At 45.9% G+C, this 19565-nt stretch overlaps 1 protein-coding gene across 3 annotated transcripts in view; it reads left to right on the top strand.

Moving 5' to 3' along the window:
* The window catches only part of LOC142767596 (uncharacterized), a 174724-nt gene that overhangs the window by 58555 nt on the left and 96604 nt on the right, over positions 1-19565 (top strand). For all 3 annotated transcript variants that reach the window (XM_075869591.1, XM_075869590.1, XM_075869592.1), the window contains exon 3: positions 16319-16351. In XM_075869591.1, the coding sequence (XP_075725706.1) occupies positions 16319-16351 (33 nt within the window). The remainder of the gene's footprint in view (positions 1-16318; positions 16352-19565) is intronic.

Here is a 19565-nt window from a genome sequence, read left to right as displayed (position 1 = left end):
GACGCGCTTCGCCGCTTGTCAGTTGTTGATCGAAGGCCGACGCTGTCTTCGCCGCTATTAGTCCGAGACTGCAATCTGTGCAAGACTGCTACTGTAATTAGACTTTCCCTTTACCGGGCACAGGTTGCGTATGAGGAGCTCTTGTTTCTGGCGCACGTTATCAGCACGTCTGGAGTTCGTCCCGATCCACGGAAAACAGCCGCCATCGCCGACTTCCCGCCGCCCACTGACAAGAAGGCCGTGCGCCGATTTCTGGGCCTGTGCGCCTATTATAGGCGGTTCGTGAAAAACTTCGCCCGCATCGCCAATCCTCTCACTAACCTTACCAAGGCCGACTCGGAGTTCAAGTGGGAAACGCCACAGGAACACGCTTTTCAGGAGCTTAAACATCGCCTCCAGACGCCTCCGTTACTTGCCCATTTCGACGAATTCGCCGAGACAGAAATACATACTGACGCAAGCAGCGTAGGTCTTGGCGCCGTTCTTGTGCAGAGGGCTGACGGACTTGAAAGGGTTATTAGTTACGCCAGCCGATCGCTATCCAAAGCAGAAGCAAATTATTCCACAACAGAAAAACAGTGCCTCGCCATCATCTGGTCTACGTCGACATTTCGCCCCTACCTCTACGGCAGGCCCTTCAAAGTTGTGAGCGACCACTACGCCTTGTGTTGGCTAGCCACCTTGAAGGACCCTTCAGGTCGCCTCGCACGATGGAGCCTGAGACTTCAAGAATATGACATTACTGTCATTTACAAGTCCGGCAAAAAACACTCCGACGCTGACTGTCTCTCTCGTGCGCCTGTTGACCAACCGCTACCCGACGACTCGGATGACGACTACTTCTTGGGAACGATAACTACCGACGACTTCGCTGAACGACCGCGGGCCGACCCGGAACCTAAAGTCCTAATAGAATACCTCGATGGCAAGACCGCCGAAGTCCCGAAGGTATTCAAGCACGCACTTGCGTCGTTCTTTCTACGAAACGGTCTTCTACAAAAGAAAAACTTATCACCGCTTCGAGCTAAGTATACCTCCTTGTGGTGCCTTCAGCTCTGCGACCAGAACTCCTGCAGGCCCTGCACGACGATCCGACGGCAGGGCACCTCGGTGTTTCCCGCACGCTCGCGAGGATACAAGAAAGGTACTACTGGCCACGTCTTACCACCGACGTCACTCGTTATGTGAGGACATGCCGGGACTGTCAGCGACGCAAGACACCGCCGACAAGGCCAGCGGGACTTCTGCAGCCAATTGATCCACCTTGCCGACCTTTCCAGCAGATTGGTATGGACCTACTGGGGCCGTTCCCGACGTCGGCTTTCGGAAACAAGTGGATCGTGGTAGTTACCGACTACCTTACCCGCTACGCCGAGACAAAAGCCCTGCCAAAAGGCAGTGCATCCGAGGTAGCTAAGTTCTTCGTCGAAAATATCGTCCTACGTCACGGCGCCCCGGAGGTCCTTATCACCGACAGAGGAACGGCATTCACTGCCGACTTAACTCAAGCGATCTTGGCATACAGCCAAACAAACCACCGCCGAACGAAAGCGTACCACCCACAGACCAACGGCCTCACCGAGCGGCTTAACAAGACGATCGCCGACATGCTGTCAATGTACGTCGATGTTGAACCCAAGACGTGGGACACAATTCTTCCGTATGTGACCTTCGCATACAACACGGCGGTGCAGGAGACGACGCAGATATCTCCATACAAATTGGTCTACGGAAGGAGCTCGGCAACGACGCTCGATGCCATGTTACCCAACGTCACCGACGAAGAAAACCTCGATGTGAGCGAGTACCTTCAACGAGCCGAAGAAACCCGACAACTTGCGCGTCTTCGTATCAAGACTCAACAGACGACCGACAGCCACCGTTACAACCTTCGACGACGCTTCGTGGAATACCAGCCCGGTGAACGTGTTTGGGTGTGGACGCCGATACGCCGACGTGGACTAAGTGAAAAGCTTCTGCGACGGTACTTCGGACCGCACAAGGTGGTTCGATGTCTCGGCCCACTTGATTACGAGGTTGTCCCCGACGGCATCACGAACTCTCAACGACGCCGATCGCGACCTGAAGTCGTCCATGTCGCGTGCCTCAAGCCGTTTCATGCACGTTAACAAACTGAAACAGTGTTTTTTTGTATTATTGTTGTATTGTAATTTATTCATTGTACTTTCTTGCATTATTATTGTACCTTCATCTTTAGTTAAAGCATCGGGACGATGCCTTTTTTTCAGAGGGGGGCAATGCCACGTTCCATTTCACAAGTTTTTGTTATCGTTCCGAAACACCACACGATTCTCGGCGTAAACCGCGCCTGCAGGTTTCGAGAAGGTTCCGGACTGTAGTAGATCATTTCGATAAGATCACGCCCACTGTGCGAACGGTACAGATTGTTCTGGAACCTACGCTACCGCCAGCGATAACGCTAGAACATTCGACGGCAAGGGTATAAATGCCGAAGCGCTTCGCCGCTTGTCAGTTGTTGATCGAAGGCCGACGCTGTGTTCGCCGCTATTAGTCCGAGACTGCAATCTGTGCAAGACTGCTGCTGTAATTAGACTTTCCCTTTACCGGGCACAGGTTCGCCCAAATAAACAGTTAAATCCCAACACGAAGTTTCCTGTCTTTGGCCACGTCACGACCCCGTGGCAATATGAATGTGAGAGACGTCATATTGGAGCGCTGCGAAAATTCAGGCCAGCCGCGGCTCTTTAACGTGCACCCAAAATTGAGCACATGGGCCTACAGCACTTTCGATTCTTTTGAAACTGCCGCCACCGAATGGGGGCGTCGATGCGCGCAAATTCTTTTGGGCTAGGTGCGGGTGTGTTGTCAGGTGTCCCGAACCTGTCCCCCGCACCACCACAAGTGTCACAACAAAGAGACAGCAGCAGTTGAATACAGGAAAGCTCACTTAAGTATTCCAGAACACTGGTGCAGTGATCGTATGAGAACCTCGTCTTTCTCGCTGCACGTGCTCTTCGTTGTTCTCTTTGTGCCACATGTTTAATGGAGTTCTATGTTCATGGAAGGCAATCTGTAAGATGTCAGTTTGCAAAACCCAGGTTGTCAACGTGAAAGCGCACATAGTCATGATGAGTTTTCTGGTGGTCGGCACTGAGAGAAACGTAGTGGCTGCGGAAGAAGGCTGGGGCACGTTTATACACAAGGAGGTCCCACAATGGCTTCGTGGTTGCATTAGTGAGAGCTCCAAGTAGCACGAGTGAATGCGGCTGTGAAAGGTGCCTGTGAAAGTGACAGTTTGGCCGCTAGCGTTGGGAGCGGGCCGGTGGTGGTCATGTTGACTGACGCGGAAACGTCGTGCTCGAAGTACTCTGCGAATGAGGGCATGTAATCAGTCAGCGTGCCCAGCCGAGGTGAACGAGGCTTGAGGCGTGACAAAAAGAATGCCTGCATTCTAGTTACAGGCTTGCTTGTTCGCTTCCTTCGTCGAAAACATGGTAGGAGGCCTGCCATAAGACAGGGCAAACGCGCTTTCAGGAGGAGGGTCTCTAGGCATCAAGGGAGTCGTAGAAGCTCCTTCGGTAGTCCGCGTGTGAGGGCTCGCTCACAGGTCGACATGGCATATAGCTGCCTCTACGGAAGGCGCGAAGGAAGTGGTGCGCTCTGCCATAAGTTAAGCAGGCACGCCGTACGTTGGCGCGTCAGTCATGGTGACAACATCTGGCACGTTCGGTCGTGACTGGTGAGAGCCATGACCTTATTCTTCAGGATACACCGAAGGTGATGATAGTGGCAGCAGGCAAGACGCGCAGAGAGGTGAAGTACATGGAAAGTTGCCTTGTGACGTCGTCAACGGCGAAGCCTTCACGATTGGTGGCCGCATAGCGGGCGTGACGATGTCCATAGTCGTGGCAGGCTCCAGGGCATGCGGCGATGCAGTGGTCGTCGAGTCTGACATGCCACACGGGTTGTGGGCAGTGAAACGCCTGTGCGCCAAGAGCTCGGCCTTTCAGTTTCCTCGTGGCTCGCGCATCACGAGGTACGGGGCTGTTTTCTTCTCTAGTGCGGCAGCTGGCCAAGACTGGCGCGACGCTTCGTGGACTGCCCGCCTAACATTTTAAACATGTAAAAAAGAAAAATGAAGAGTGGTGGGCACTATGTACATTAGTGGTAGTGCATGGTTTGTCCGTGGGAAAGTCCAAGTTGTTAGAGTGAAAAACGTTGGATGTCTGATAGTTGCGAAGGGTGACACTGAAAGCCACGGAGAGGGCGAGGTGCGCGCCGAACAAATGATGTAGGCAGCAGTGACGCAACCTGTCGAAGACCATGTGTCCGTGGGCGTCGGCGGCACCATCGGTCACCAATCAGATAACTCTTTCGTGCGGGTAGTTTGGAGTGTAGGGATGACTCGTGAGGGCAGGTGTCGCAAGTGTTGCATCGTAGTTGTAGTCACGAGTGTCGTTGATAAATTGACGCTGTCTGCATGAGGTGCGGGCGTGATCACGCTGGTCAATTGTTCTTGAAACGGCATGCCAGAAGAAAAGCTCTGCGATTGACACTACGGTTTCCGACGGGCTGCAGACACGGCGGAAGGCACTGAGCACTGAGCAGAACCGCTGCTTCGGCGCATGCCATGTGGAAACTGATTGGTTTTAAGCTCTTCAGCACTTTCTTCAAAGATAGTCGGCAGCAAGTTGATATCCGCAAGAGACTTGGGCAGTCCAAGACCATGGCACGCCACGTATGTGGCTAAGTGACCACCTATGGCCGCCGCCACAAGAGGTATTGGTTGCGGAATGGCTTGCTGGCCTATAGGTTGCGTAGCAGGCGAGTCACAATCCGCTAACTTGGACATAGGCATAGCGGGCGTGTCGTCCACACCGTTGCTATGCTGGCGGTAGCTTTGCTCTTGGCGGGAAAGACAGCAGCTGGTTCGGTTACGGTGCCACACGTTGTTTTAGCGAACAGGTTACACGTAGCGCCGGGTTGGGTGTCGCAGATTGCGTCAGTAGGCGCTGAAGTCGTCGTGTTTACCGGCGTGTGCACAGGTGCCTACTAATCTACCAAAGGCCGATCTTCAAGCGGCGTACGCTGTGATACGTCCCTGGAGTCGTTTGTCGTAGGACGGTCGCCTACCTGGTAGTTGTAGCATAGCGCTGAACAAGATGCATTCGAGAGAAGCCGCGAGGTAGAATGGATGAGCGTTGATGGAGAAGCACCAACAGAATGGTCGGTCCTGTGTCAGAGGAGGTTTCAGCACCGCAAAACCATAGGACGGCGTACCGTAGTCCATCATATGGGTGAGAGCTCCAAGAGAAATAGGTGAGGCATCGTTTGAGGTCAAGTGCAAGAACTTACTCCAGCACCTCAGCCTTGAATTCTTGGAGCCAGATGCTGTTGAGCTACAAGGCAGCCTCGTACTCTAATAACCATGACTCGATGTCGGAGGTGCGGAACAATGGTGGAGGTGAGTGAAAGTGTGGTTGCAAAGCTTCAGCTGGCTAGAACATGACCGCAAAGCTCAATGGCCGCGGTGCAGCACCGGTCGCTTGTCGGTTGGTCGGTGGTCACCCCTTGTTGAGGAAAGAGAGGCGAAACGGTGGCGATGAGCTTGTTCCGAGGTCGCAGCTTTTATCTGAAACGCAGGCGTAGGCGGAGTCATCGCTGCAGTCTCCAGTCAGGCAAGAAGCTAGGTCGTTCTGAAATTTCTCGTGGCTCGTGCCACAGAGCCACGTGACTTGCTTCTTTTTTGGCGTGGCGCTACTGGGACATGTGTCACGTATTTATTTTGGTTTTAGTAATGCTTTCTTCTTCGTCGATTATTTTTGCAGCAGTTGTAGGGCTCGACTCAGGTTAGCTGTTGTTCAAAGCAGTGTCATTTTAACAGCATGGGTGATGTCCGACTGCCTTTGCAGACCGGCAAAGGGCGAATTTAGGGGAGGGGGTTGTCGGAATCGAGGCCAGCCCACCGCAATTGCGCGGGCTTTGCCGCCTATTTCTGCCGTTCTCATGTCCTGACATGACTCTCCCCTCCTTTGGGGTGGGATTGAAATTAACCCCTTTCCCCTGTAGTGAATGTTGACTGTGGAGCCATGCGAGAAGTTTTTCGGGGCGTTTCGCGCGTGCGTGTCGGGAGTGAGTCATATATCTCAAAGACTACCTAAGGAAAGCACGCATTTCTTTCCCGTCCATCAGCTCCTATTCTTCGGGGCTCGTCGGACTTCACCAACGGTGCTTTGCGCCCGTGGCGAACGCTCACTCTTTTTGCCTCTTTCGAATATTAGGTCAAATGGGCGGTGTGGTGTTTTCGCGCGTGTTCGTACTACGCCAACCTGAATCTGTCAAAGCCAACACGAGTGGAGCTTTGCCCTCCCTCGAGCCACCAGGCCACGTTTTCCCGGTGTTACCGGGAGTCACCTTTTGCCCACTGAGACGTGCTCGTGGCACCCTGTGTAGTACTTCTCACCCTTGGGGTAGATAAGCCAATTTGCTTTAGCTCTGCCCCATTCGCAGTGGGCTTTACGGCGTTTTTGGTGTTCCTGCAGGCAAAGAATTGCTGCGACCTTAAGTAGTACCTAGTTCTCGCCATGACGACGGTGAACACGTGCCCTGCGACTCGCTAAGGCTGTACCCGCGCTAGTTACAATGCTCTTTCGGAATACGTGTACACTATTATCTGCATGCCTGAATATCTATGATCCCAAGCCATGAGCTAAGCTGCTGCAGCTTGACGATACGCTCCCCGACCACACCCACGTCAAGAGCCCGCATCATTGCTGTACCGCCACCAGATGCCGCCACCACCACCATACTATCCACCCACCGGCCAGCGCTAACACTTCAAAGCAAACTGACGTGTGCCACGCCCCCGACCACCCACCTCTCTGCTACCACTGTGTTGAAGTTGGCCACACCTGCCGCCTATACATACTGCCAGATGAAACTGCGCCGTTTCGCTGTCGACTCACCATCTACATAGCGAGGTGAAAGGCCACGCGACATAGCTATCTCGCAGAAGCGCATCGGACAGCCCAAGTATCATCTCTTTCTTGAACACCACACGAAGAGCTAGCAAACGTAAATTAGTGTAAAAAAGTGGTCATAGCGTTAAACACCTATACCCAAGGAGGAGAGAAATACCTTAAGGAGGAATGAAATAGACTTTGTAATTTTTACTTAGGTGCGCAATTACGATGCGATTACATGAAAATACTGATGGGACAAACCGTCTGACGAGCGTCGCTACGCAATCCGAATTGCCGTAGCAAGCAAGAATTCGATGAAGCGTCGAAGAAGTAGCGCAATGTCCGACACTGAGATTGTGAATTTCCCTAACAAGATTTTACTTGTGCCTTTACCACAAATATTGGCGCCACCAGTGTTTTGGTAAGTAATGAAACTATGCGAGTAGAAATTGCTGCATGACCTTGATGGGAACTTTCTTACATTTCACAACAATGAATCCGCTATGTATTAACGCAATGGAAGAGCTTGTTTAGTGAAACATTCACTGTTGGCGTCGGCATCACCGTGGGCGTCGTTGGTTGCGAGTCACACATTATCTTTTCCGCGGCCAAAAAAGCAATAACGATGATAAACAAAATAAAAATGTCTAGTTTTCTACTCTGAGTGACGAATGAAATCAGGCTATCTGCTTGGTTAGCAGGTGTTCTACCACCTTGCTTCGCGTGAGCTTCAAATTTCAGTGGAAGAAAAACGCAGATCTTACGCATAGTGGAAGTCAATATAATACAATCTGCTGTCAGCATGAAGTAACTCATGCTGTACATAAAGTGCATGTCATGATGTACTTGTTACGGCATGTCCTTTTACCGTTTCATACAACCACGGCCCGCAAAACTAACTTTGACCTGCATGAAGCTTGTGATACGACCACGATCGCACAATTAGCATGATTGCTGATAAATGCTGTAAATGTTTATTATTCAATTTCAACAGATAAAAACATTGCCATATAGGTATTACGTACGGGGGAAAAACATAACCAACACAAAGCAGCCTGTAGCAGCAGTATATACTCACATATACACAAATCAGCGTGGTATTATCGAAAGTAACATCAGTATCGATCAACAAATAGGTTTTGAATACACGTAGTACATACTTAATGCGAGATAAGTTTTAAAACAATGAAAAGAAATGAATCGCTATCTGTTCTATGTACTCAGTCTTATGTTGAGCTATTCCACTCTCTCTTTTTTTTAAATATGGACGAGTACAAAAAAAAACGTTATATTTGTATGTGGTGTTAGAGCTCTTTTTTTATTATCACAGATAGACGATGCGTAGCGTGATTCAACAATGTCGCTATCGCAATTGAAGCCTGTGTTATAGTTATATATCGTGTGCAGCAGTTTTGGCCGTAGTTTCCGTCCACGTACATGGAGCAGGTCCCATCTCTGATTGGCCTTCCTTGGTGAACCGCTGTCCTAGGGACTCTAATTATATTATAAATTACCTTACCGCTTAGCTCAGAAGTTTTCTATTCATGTGATAGTCTGGCAGGAGGGGGGGCTATATTGCCTATGCATAATCAACTACAGACCTAACCTGCAAACAATATCAAGTTTTTTGATTTCGCGCGTCACCTGTGTTAAATTTCTGTGAATTGAGTGAGACATATCCCTAGATTGTGCTATGGCCGGGTCAGTATGCTTCCTCTGTGTAAACGATTCGGTGTAATGAACACTGAACTACTAATAATCGCAATGCATGTTGATAAGTACACCATGGATGTTGTGCTGATAATATAATTCGTAAATTTGCCTTGCGAAGCACTCGCTACAACACTTTTTTAAAACCTAAATTCATGTTTTATTTTTATAGCAGCCCGCAGCGTGATCAAGGTCCACTTGCAAAACTTGTCATCTCAATTGATTGATATGTGGAGTTTAACGTCCCCAAACCACGAAATGAATATGAGACGCCGTCATAGAGGGCTCTGGAAATTTCGACCACCTGGGGTTCTTTACCGTGCACCCAAATTTGAGCACACGGGCCTACAACGTTTCCGCCTCTATCGGAAATGCAGCCGCCGCATCCGGAATACAAACCTGCGACCTGCGGGTCAGCAGCCGAGTACCTTATCCACTAGACCACCGCGGCGGGGCGCTTGTCAGAAATCGCGAATTAAGAAAGTGGCGATTTCTCTGCATATGACACAGTTGCCAACAAATAATTTTATGGGTGATATAATCGTTTTCAACATTGTATCTTACCAACAAGAAGGGTCCTAAAACACTCCCTTGGCGAACGCCCGAACTGAGTGCTATTTATGGCATAATATCACAGATATCGTCCACACCAAGGTATCATGCTTTCTCTGTCGTCTGATTCCGTCATGCATTGACTTCACGCAATGGCGATTTTGGTGTATATCAAGCTAGTGAAACAGCCACGAGCGTACTGTGGACTAGGCACGTAAATTATGTTGTACCTGACATAGATGTCATGATGTACGTTAGGCCTTCTCATTCATCCACCTCATATATAGAAGTCATACAATGCGAAATATGCTCTGTATTACATTACTGAGTCGCCGCAAGCGCACCATAAGCGTAGTGTACGAGTAAAGCTGACATGACATGATACTATGTCCATAATACCACTTACCATTTATTATCCTCATACAGCTAAGTTATACAACACCGAACTTGGTGCATATGAAGCTGGCGAAACAGTCGTGAGAGCACCATATGGGAGTCGCAAGCAAGTTATACTTTGCATGCAAGAGTGTCGTGATTTTAACATCATCACTTGTCGTTGAGTTCATCGTAAAGGTACGTCAAGATACCGAATTTAGGGCATAAAATGCTAGGAAGCAGGCCACAACCGCACCACGAAAACAGTAGGCAAGTCATGCTGACACCGCATGTCATGACTATGACATTCATTTATGCCCAACATACAGGCTCGTACCGCAATACTAAATTTAGCGTTTATCGCGCGAACAAAACTCCCGATAGTGCACTAGGAGCCTGGTATGCAAGTCCACTCCCATGACAGTTCATGATTTTCAAATTACACTGGTCATTCATTTTCAAAATATACTCACGTCGTGCAATATCAACTGTGGCGTATATCGAGCTAGCGAACTGGCCATACGCACCTTGATTGTGACATGTGAATGGTGTTCACTCTGAGATTGATGTGATCAGTTTTATTTTATTCTCTGTCATTTATAATCATCATTCAGTCACATCATGCAATGTCTAATTCGGGGTGAATTAAGCTAGCGAACTGACCGTGAGTGCGTCAGGAGTGAGGCATGGAAGTCAGGCCGTACATGAAATTATTCCCATGAATATCATATCACCACTTGTTATTTGAGTTCATTATGCACGTGGAGCGCTAATAAATTTTGTACATGTGCGGATTCATTGCGAGAAAGGTATATACCGTGTGTCGCGGAATGTGTCCGCTATTATTAAAAAATTACAGAAAGGCGGTATATGCGTGCCGCCTGCAACGTTCCCTTTGCTGTGGGAGAAGACATCCTCAAATGCCTACTAACATTATACGTTAGTGTTTAGAGAATTAGCGCAACTAACACTTCAACCAGAAAAAGTAAGCACTGGCACCTAATGGGCAAATTCATGTCGCTTCTGCTAATAGTATATAGCTACTTTGAAATTTCAGAAAGGCGACCACTGGTGATATACGCGGGGAGATGAAGTCAGGTTATAACTTAGCAGGCGGAACCGAAAATGGTGCACTAAACAGCGCATCTAACAATAACTTAGTTACCACCCTCAATGATGACACGATTTCCCTCGGACCAAGGGAGGAAGATGAGCGAGCGTGGATAAGCGGCCAGGCGAGGGGAAAGCGCTGCCACGAAACGAAGTACTGTTGAGAACGGCCAGGCACACAAGGTTGTCATGAAAAGTGCTATTGAAGGGAATAGTAGGTTTGCTCTCTAGTGTGTTGGTTTTGATTTACCCTACTGTATTAGCCAGATTCCATAGCCTCACGTTGATTACCTGTGGCCGGCTTTCAGAAATTTCAAAGTGCCTATGAGTAGTGGCCGGAGGAGCTTGCATTCTCCATTTGACCACGCCGCTTATTTCCACTGATGAACAAATTTATTCTGTAAGTTTTTTTTTATAATTACGACTGCTTTGATTGCTTGTACAGACTAGAAGGCGCCTTTTGTAATAGTAAAGTGAATACTGCCAGCAGCACGCAGACGCCTCCTATCTGCAATTTCTTTATAATAGTGGCATATTTCTTGAAACACCTTCCATATATCACGCTATACGTGATATGCAAGTCATGTTTTTTTTATTATCACCTATTTTCTATACTAGTCATGCAAGAATGTCTGGTCATACAATTTTCAATACATGTCGAGTCAACGAAATGACCGCTAGAGCACCATGACCTTGGTGTGTAAACCATGTTGTTCAGGACAACTAAGTCATAAGTTTTCTGATACAACCAGCCATTTTTGTTCGTCACACAATTGTGTTATTCCATGCGAATATTGGCATAATATTGGGATTCGTAGCTGTGCCTCAGTGCAGACCAATACTCCGCTTTGCTTCGCCATGCAGGTACACGGTTTCTTTAACAGAATTCTCCTGCCCGCAATCCTGGCGATTCCTCAAGCCACCGCCATCCCAAGAATCTACCGCAGTCAGCCCGGCGCAAGCCTATTCCTCCATCTGTCCTAACTGATTCATCGTGTTCAACAGCGCCGCCACTACCTAATCTGAATCAGCATTTTCCATGGAAAGTGCCATCGTCTGCAACATCGTCGTCCACGTCAGCTTTAAAACCGCCCCTGTGGTCCCCCGCGATCTGTGGACTCAGCGCCTATGCTTCAGCACAGACAACTAATACGATGTGTCTCGCCATGCGGGTTAGTGGACCGTATCAATCCTTTGTAAAGAAATCAAGCAACTACCTTCTGATAGAGCTGCCGAGCCCCCAGTGCTGCGCTACAATTGTTGTTGAATGCCTTCATGTCCTAAAAGTTTTATTGCTTTTGTCGGGTGAGATAGAAACCAAAACTTGGCCTCTCAATATCAAGGACGTAATGAAGGAGTTAGGAAATTTAACTGCTTGCCAGTCAAAGCTAATCAATAAAGTACTAGGCGTAAAAAACAAGCTACAAGCAATAAATCTTATCCTATCCGACCAATGTAAGCGAATGATCAATTAAAAAAGCATTAGAAAGCTAACACGACCTTACGAACCGACTGAGATAGAGTAAGATTAGACACCACTCTAATAGCAGGCAAGCTCGATTGCCTTGCTTCACAAATAAAAGATCTTCACGAATGGCAGAACAATTTTATATTTTATAACATTAATGATCCCCATCCGAGAGTAACATTTGCCGAATCGGAGGAAATTGTCATTCGCCACTGCGATGAGCACTTGACCGTCATCGTTGAACGCAATCGCATTGAACGTGCACATCGTTTTGGGCGCCAATTAGAGTGCCGTGCTTGGCTACTCATAGTAAAATTCAACTGTTTCAAAACCAAAAAATCCCTCCTTCACACTGACCCTAAATTTAAAGCAAGCCATTACAGCGTCGGTGAGGATTCCTTGCAGTCCACCAGATCTGCTCGCAAACACCCTATCTCTGTTGCCAAATCAAATTCTTCGTCCTATTCTCTGCACTTTAAAACATAGCACATTGAAACTAAACGATACATAGTTCAGCATTCAACAGAATCTGGTAAAGAAATGTCATCGCAGTTGCCCAGTCATCAACATCCGCCTTCTCACCCGCTGCGCTCTTCGCAATCAATCTTGTCGCTTCCAGCGATCTTCACAATCATACACAGCTTTCTTCCGAAATGTGATATTATTTCTAATCTGGTTTTGTCATCTCGCCGCAATCTTTTAAAATTAACTGAAACCTGGCTTACAGGATACGTAACGGACAGTGAAGTCGTCGCTGACCTACCAAAGTTTAATCTTTTTCGAAACAATCGCAGGGGCACGAGGGGGGGGGGGGGGGCGGGGTACATGTTGCGAGGAGTGAAAACATATCCTGCACATTTGTAAACTTTGTACCGGATCGAGAAATCTAATGGCTGAAATCTTATGCCGCACCTCATTTGATTTTTCTAGGTGTTTGCTATGGGCCCCCTCAAAGTGCTTTCAAGTTGCACAACCTACCTAATGAGATAACAACCAAATACCCTAATGTGCCTGTGAATCTGTTTGGAGACTTTAATTTTCCTATTATCGTTTGGTGAAATGCGCACACCCCAGTGGCTACATCAAAGAAATCAAACGAGTTTCTTGAGGTGTGCCTAAACTGTAATTTATCTCGAAAGGTCGCACAACCAGCTTGTGTCACAGGTGACTGCGATAATATTCTAGACCTTGTCTTAACAAATTACTTCGAAGGCGTTTTATTCTATACGTATTTTCCCGAAATCAGTGAACACGAGGCTATATATGTATACTTTGTGGTAAAAACCTCTCTTGACCCCAATTGTTAAAAAAACTGTTCGCTTATATGGTAAAGGAAATTATGATGACATGACATGGGGCAGTTTTATTCCAAATTTGAAAGCACCATTTCTTTTCGTACTGTAGACGAAAACTAGAGCTTTTTCAAAGATTAACTAAAGAATTTAGTAGACAAATACATTTCTCTCATTACAATTTGTACTAATTGAGTGAATCCATGGTACGATAAAGCACTGAAGCAATTAAAAATTAAAAGGAAACAGCGCTTCCGCGCAGCCAAGTCCCGTAACACACCTGATGTATGGAATGCGTACAAAGACACTGAAAGTGCTTATTTTGAAGCCATCCGTCATGCTAAACGCTCACTTTTTCACTCTGACTTACCCAACATGCTCAAGAACGACCCAAAAGAATTCTGGCAAACTATAAGCCCTCATGACACGTGCTCTGTTACCTTATCAAACAAGTCTGGTGATGCCTAACAGACTCTGAATGCACCCATGTCTTTAACACCGCCTTTGCATCAATGTTTACCCTTAAAACTAAAGTGTTACTCTGTTCCTCATGCCGCTTTTCAATGTAGCATGCCACGAATTACATTTTTCATCTGGTATTTCATCCTTAATAGACAATATAAAACTCTCAATGTCGGCTGGTGTGAATGATATTTTATCAAAAGTTTTTAAAAACACAAAACATATTTGTGCAACATATCTATATTTATGGTTATCACAGTCACTTTAAACAGGCATGCTACCTTTTGACTGGAAACATGCAAATGTTGTTCCAGTTTACAAATCAGGTAATAAACAGTCCCCATTGAATTATCGCCCATTCCTATAAACCGTGTACCATGTAAAATGCTTGAAAATATCATTTATTCACATATCACGGAGTTTCTCAATTCTAACCACTTTTTTCATCCATCACAGCGTGGCTTCGGGAAAGAATTTTCGTGCGAAACACAGCTAGCCATGTTTCTCCATGACCTGCACGTAAATCCGCATTCTAACTTACAGACTGACACCATCTTTTTTTTATTACTCAAAAGCCTTTGACAAAGTTCCTCATGATCGTCAACAACTCAAACTTGATGCGTTATATCTAAAAGATTGAATATTGGCGATGTGGGCTTGTTGGTGAAACATTTGAAAGAAATGTATGTAGCGCGAGGCGAAAAAACAAACACAGGAAAGGATGTCTGTCTTCTCAGTCTATTCTTTCCTGTGTTCGTTTTTTTCGCCTCGCGCTACATAAGTTACATCTAAATCACTATAATTTAGCATAGATTAAAAAATTCATAACTAATCGCTCACTATCCGTCTTTGGTAATAACGATATATCTAGTGCTACACCGGTAACTTCAGCTGTTCCTCGAGGGTCCATGCTTGGTGCGCTGTTGTTCTTAATTTACGTTAATGATCTACCATTGCATGTCTCATCCAATACCCGTATGCTCGAAGACAATTGCGAAATTTATCGTACCATTTTTAACGTTTCCGATAACGCATCTCTTCAAGATGACTTGCGAAGTGTGCAAGAATGGTGTAACCTATGGGTAATGAAACGAAACTCTAATAAATGCAAGACTCCCTTTTTCCACCACTCTAAAAATCCACTTAATTTTTCTTAGCTAATTGCTTGCGCTAATCTTGAACTAGTCCCTTCCTAGAAATATCTTGGAGTTGCTCTTTGCAGTGATTTAACCTGGGCGACTCACAATATGAACACCATTACGTGGGCCAATAAAACACTCGGGTTTTTATTACACCATCTGCGCCATGCCCCTCAAGATGTAAAACTATTCGCTATCACTCTCTCATCAGGTCAAAGTTAGAATATGCACCCGCCATTTCGAACCCTCATCAACAATATCTAATGAATCGACTCGAGTCACTTTAAATTGAGCTACAAGTTCTATTCACTCTAAGTACTCATATGACATCGGCATATCGGCACTGAAAACAGAATCGAGTTTATCATTACTCGCATCACGTCACCACATTGCTAGCATTTGTCTTTTTTGCAAGTTTTTTTACAGCTCCCTTGGTAAGCTACCGTACATTCTCCCTCCGACAAGCATGTCCAGTCGCACTGGTCATCCGCAGCAAGTCGCTCGCCCACGAGCCCGCGCTGTCACGTCACTTTCTCACCTTCATTGTTTTTTCGTGCAGCATCTGACTGGAACGGCCTTTGCAACGACATCACAGCCATTACCTGTCCCTTCACACTTTTGATCATTTAACAAATCACTTTACAATGTAATAAAAAATGGCTTTTGTTTTTCATGTATGTACCCACCCCTTATGTAATACACCTTCAATGTGATCTTTAAGGAATATAAATAAAAAAATTTAAAGAATATAACGATATATTCAGGAGAGCACGAAATCCTAGGCTCATAGATAGATAGATAGATAGATAGATAGATAGATAGATAGATAGATGGATAGATAGATAGATAGATAGATAGATAGATGAATAGATAGGTGGATAGATAGATGGATAGATAGATAGATAGATAGATAGATAGATAGATAGATAGATAGATAGATAGATAGATAGATAGATAGATAGATAGATAGATAGATAGATAGATAGATAGATAGATAGATAGATAGATACGCTCAAGCTCGCCGAAGTTCGCTAAGAATTGATTTGCATTTAAAAAGTATGCATAAGGTGGTTGAAGTACGCACTAGAGATTGAATGTCGCTATCACGTTGCACTTTTTTTCTTGAAGCTTTGTTTGAAACATTGATTGTTTGATTGTTATCTGGTGTTTAACATTCCAAAAAAAACCAAACATTTATTTGATACCTTGAACAACTCTGTTCCAGGGGCTTGTCTTACATAGTGAATGATCTTTTCTTATTTTCAGCCTGCTCTCTCGGAAATTTGGAGTCACCAGCAAGTAATGAGTCTGTTTTTGTGCTATATCAGTTATCACGTTGGTTATGAAGTCAATATGCTGACAAAATGACGGTCATTTATTTATGGACCACTAATTTATATTTGTGGCTGAGCCACGAAGCGACAATACTGTTTTTCGTACTTTTTTCCCCTGCCGCCATTCGGTTAAGGAAATGTATGTGTTATAAATAGGACCGTACAATAACTGATTGTATTGAAAGTCCATGATAGACAACATTAGAAAGCATAAGCTCAGTTGTATACAACTTCATTATAGAAGAGATTAAGTAAGAAATGAGATCACCATATTACAATAGCTGCTGCATTTTCCATTGAGCCCATGAACGCAGTCATTTAAACCAACGAAAGTAGCACTGTAGCACCCACTGTCGAAAACACCAAACTTTTGTACGAAACGGTGAACTATCAGAATGGCCCACAGAGCAAGTTGGTGAGCTTCCATCTTGAACAGTTGACAGCGCCGCAGAAAACAAGGACGAGAAGAATGACAAATTACAGCGATAGAACGAAGCATAACAAAGGCACCTCGAAAACAACAAAAAAGTTAACAACCATCAAGCAGGCACAAAGGGACCAAAGTGGCAATTAGGCCCTATGTGGCCGATGATCTAATAAACGTAACGCGAGCTATTTCTGAGGTGCGATACTTCTGCAGCTGATGATGCCACCAACGTCTGACTGACACACTATTCAGCCTCCAGTGAGATGAGAAACGCCTGCATGAGTTCTCATATGCACTGGCTTCTGACAAAGCAAGATTTGTGTTCTATCATAGCACGTGTTGCATGCACTTTTTTGACAATTAGAAGTTTACAGTGCGTAAAAAACTGTGACGTATAGAGGACAAAACACAGGTGCTAAGTAATTAGGCAGGCAGCAATAATTGTAGTCAGCTCATAATGGCGAAAGATGGCATTTTGAATTGCTCACAATTACACAAAAATTGTGTCCATTTATGTAAGTACCCTACAACTGTGTGTGTAGCATTACCCAAAGAGCGTTTGACAAAGGCTCTTATTGGCCGCTCTTTAAGCTTTCGCTGCTAATGTGCTGCGCGTTTCGCTCAGGCCTGGCAGTTTTAGTGCATCCCCGCTTGGTACTCTATAAGTCCTTGTTTTATAGCGCTGTGCAAACGTGTCGATTCTAAAATCACCAACTAGTTCAATCTTCTGTTTTTCTAACAATAAATTGGAAATGAGACCCTGTGTCTTTTTTAACGAAAATCAATTGCTCTTTCATTCTAATATTTGCACTGCGACAGGTTTGGCCAATTTGAAACTTATTAGAATAACGCGAATATTTATATACTGCATTGGTTGGACAGCCGAAAAGTTATTCTTGTGATTCACTGCACATCTTTGAAGTTCGTTTTAGCTTCCTAAGCATGGCTGAAAATACGTGCCGCCACTTGTAGGTAACAATGAATAAGACAAAAGCTTGGTACCTACCACCCACATTTTTTTTTATTCTCTGCGACAGCCCATGCACAGCACTCATGGATTCAAAGAGGACACTCGGAGCGTGAGGCTGATTGTACATGTGCCACCAGTCTTGGGTGCGCGGAGAACCAGTGTGTTGCAATGAGGCATAGAGCGAGGAGAAGAACACCGATGGAGCAGAATTACTTCTTCTGGTCGCCAAAGTGTCAGCCTGTAGTTCACCGTGTGTACACTGCCAGCGTGGTGCTGCAAGGCTCATGCACATTCGCTTGTCGAACACTCTAGCTCACCACTGTGCACCATGAATTTCTATTGAGGTGCCAGCAAACGACCCTCTCGTTCTGTGCTCTGGCAAGTAAGATGCATGCTGTGTAAGTAAGACAAAAGATTCAGTTGTGAGACTGCACGTTGTGTGCGTTCTTATACCTGATAAACATCTGCATAAAAACATTGAACATTTTTTTCGTGCTTTCTGTCTCGACAAGAAAGAAAATGAGTGGCAGGCTTGCCTTCATGCAACAAGAGAGTATTATCAAGTATTATGGTCACTAGGGCAAGCCGTAGCGTATGATCGAGTGAATATGACAGAAGCTCTCTCGTTCTTCCATGGCCGGTAGCTGTACAAGAGTTTGCCACGCTGAATAGCCGAAATATTGGCTGCTCGGGGCGATACAACTACATACTAAGTCATTGTTTCAATGCTGCATGGCAACAGGCCCGTGGCTGCTACTTCTCTTTTTAGTAGCGACAAAAAGCTTGAGAAATTTTATATGCTTTTGTGCATCTGTTAATCACGTCTACTTGCACATGTCAGGCGCAATATCTTAGCTGAGTCCCATATCTTACTTGCGCAGCTCACGTGCCTCATCGTTGAAGGGTGCAGATCGAGAGTGTCGTCTGCTTTAATGGTGCGCACCATGTACTCATTTCTCGCTGCATGCAAGTGGTAGCGTGCGGGTCTTGTACCACGCTTACAGTGTGTGCCTTGTGAACTGAATGTCGACTTTTTAGCGACTGGAAAAAGACATCCTGCTCCGTAAACGTTCTTTCCCTCACTCTATACCACAATGCAACACCCTGGTTCCGTGAACGCTCATGAGCGGTGGTGCATGCACCGGCGGCCACACGCTACGAGTGTCCTGTTTCAGTGCGCAAGTACTGTACATAAGAACTCAGTGCTACATTCTTTCTAGTGGTATTGTGAATACCATCTACCGCTTCCTTTGGCCAAATATTTACGGTCTTCACCACTTTTTTACGAGCTTTCGTGATAACACAAGCATTACAATCCGGGAGCATATGAAAAATATTAAAAACGGCACAGCATTCCATCTGGCCATTCAATGTCGAAAACTCGCGTACAACCTATGTTTTCATTGAACCAGAACCTAGTATTTACACCAAAGACAAGGCTCACGGAAAGTCGTGCAGCCTTTTTTAATGTCACAGGAAGGTCGCAAGTGTATCAGTGAACTTTCGTTGGCATTATCAAATGCAAAAGTATCGTACTTCGTGAACAAGTTGCGTCAGGGTTGTCTCAATAGCCACATGTGGTTTTATTGCTACATTTCTCACCTTGTAAATCGGCGATGCTTTCCTCTCTTCTTTTGTTTGTTCAGATGATATTTATTGTGCTTCGTTTCAGTGCTCCAGCCCGTCATTCCTCCACTCGTCTCCGCCTCCTGTCATGCAATTTTAGGAGCGAAGCTTCTTTAGGCTAGGCTTGTGCGTTGATGGCGTTCACGTTCGTTGTAG

Source organism: Rhipicephalus microplus, chromosome 7, assembly GCF_043290135.1.
Source record: "Rhipicephalus microplus isolate Deutch F79 chromosome 7, USDA_Rmic, whole genome shotgun sequence".
NCBI classification, from domain to species: domain Eukaryota; kingdom Metazoa; phylum Arthropoda; class Arachnida; order Ixodida; family Ixodidae; genus Rhipicephalus; species Rhipicephalus microplus.
Note: the sequence above shows the minus strand (reverse complement) of the source record. Positions and strands in the feature narration are given on the sequence as shown.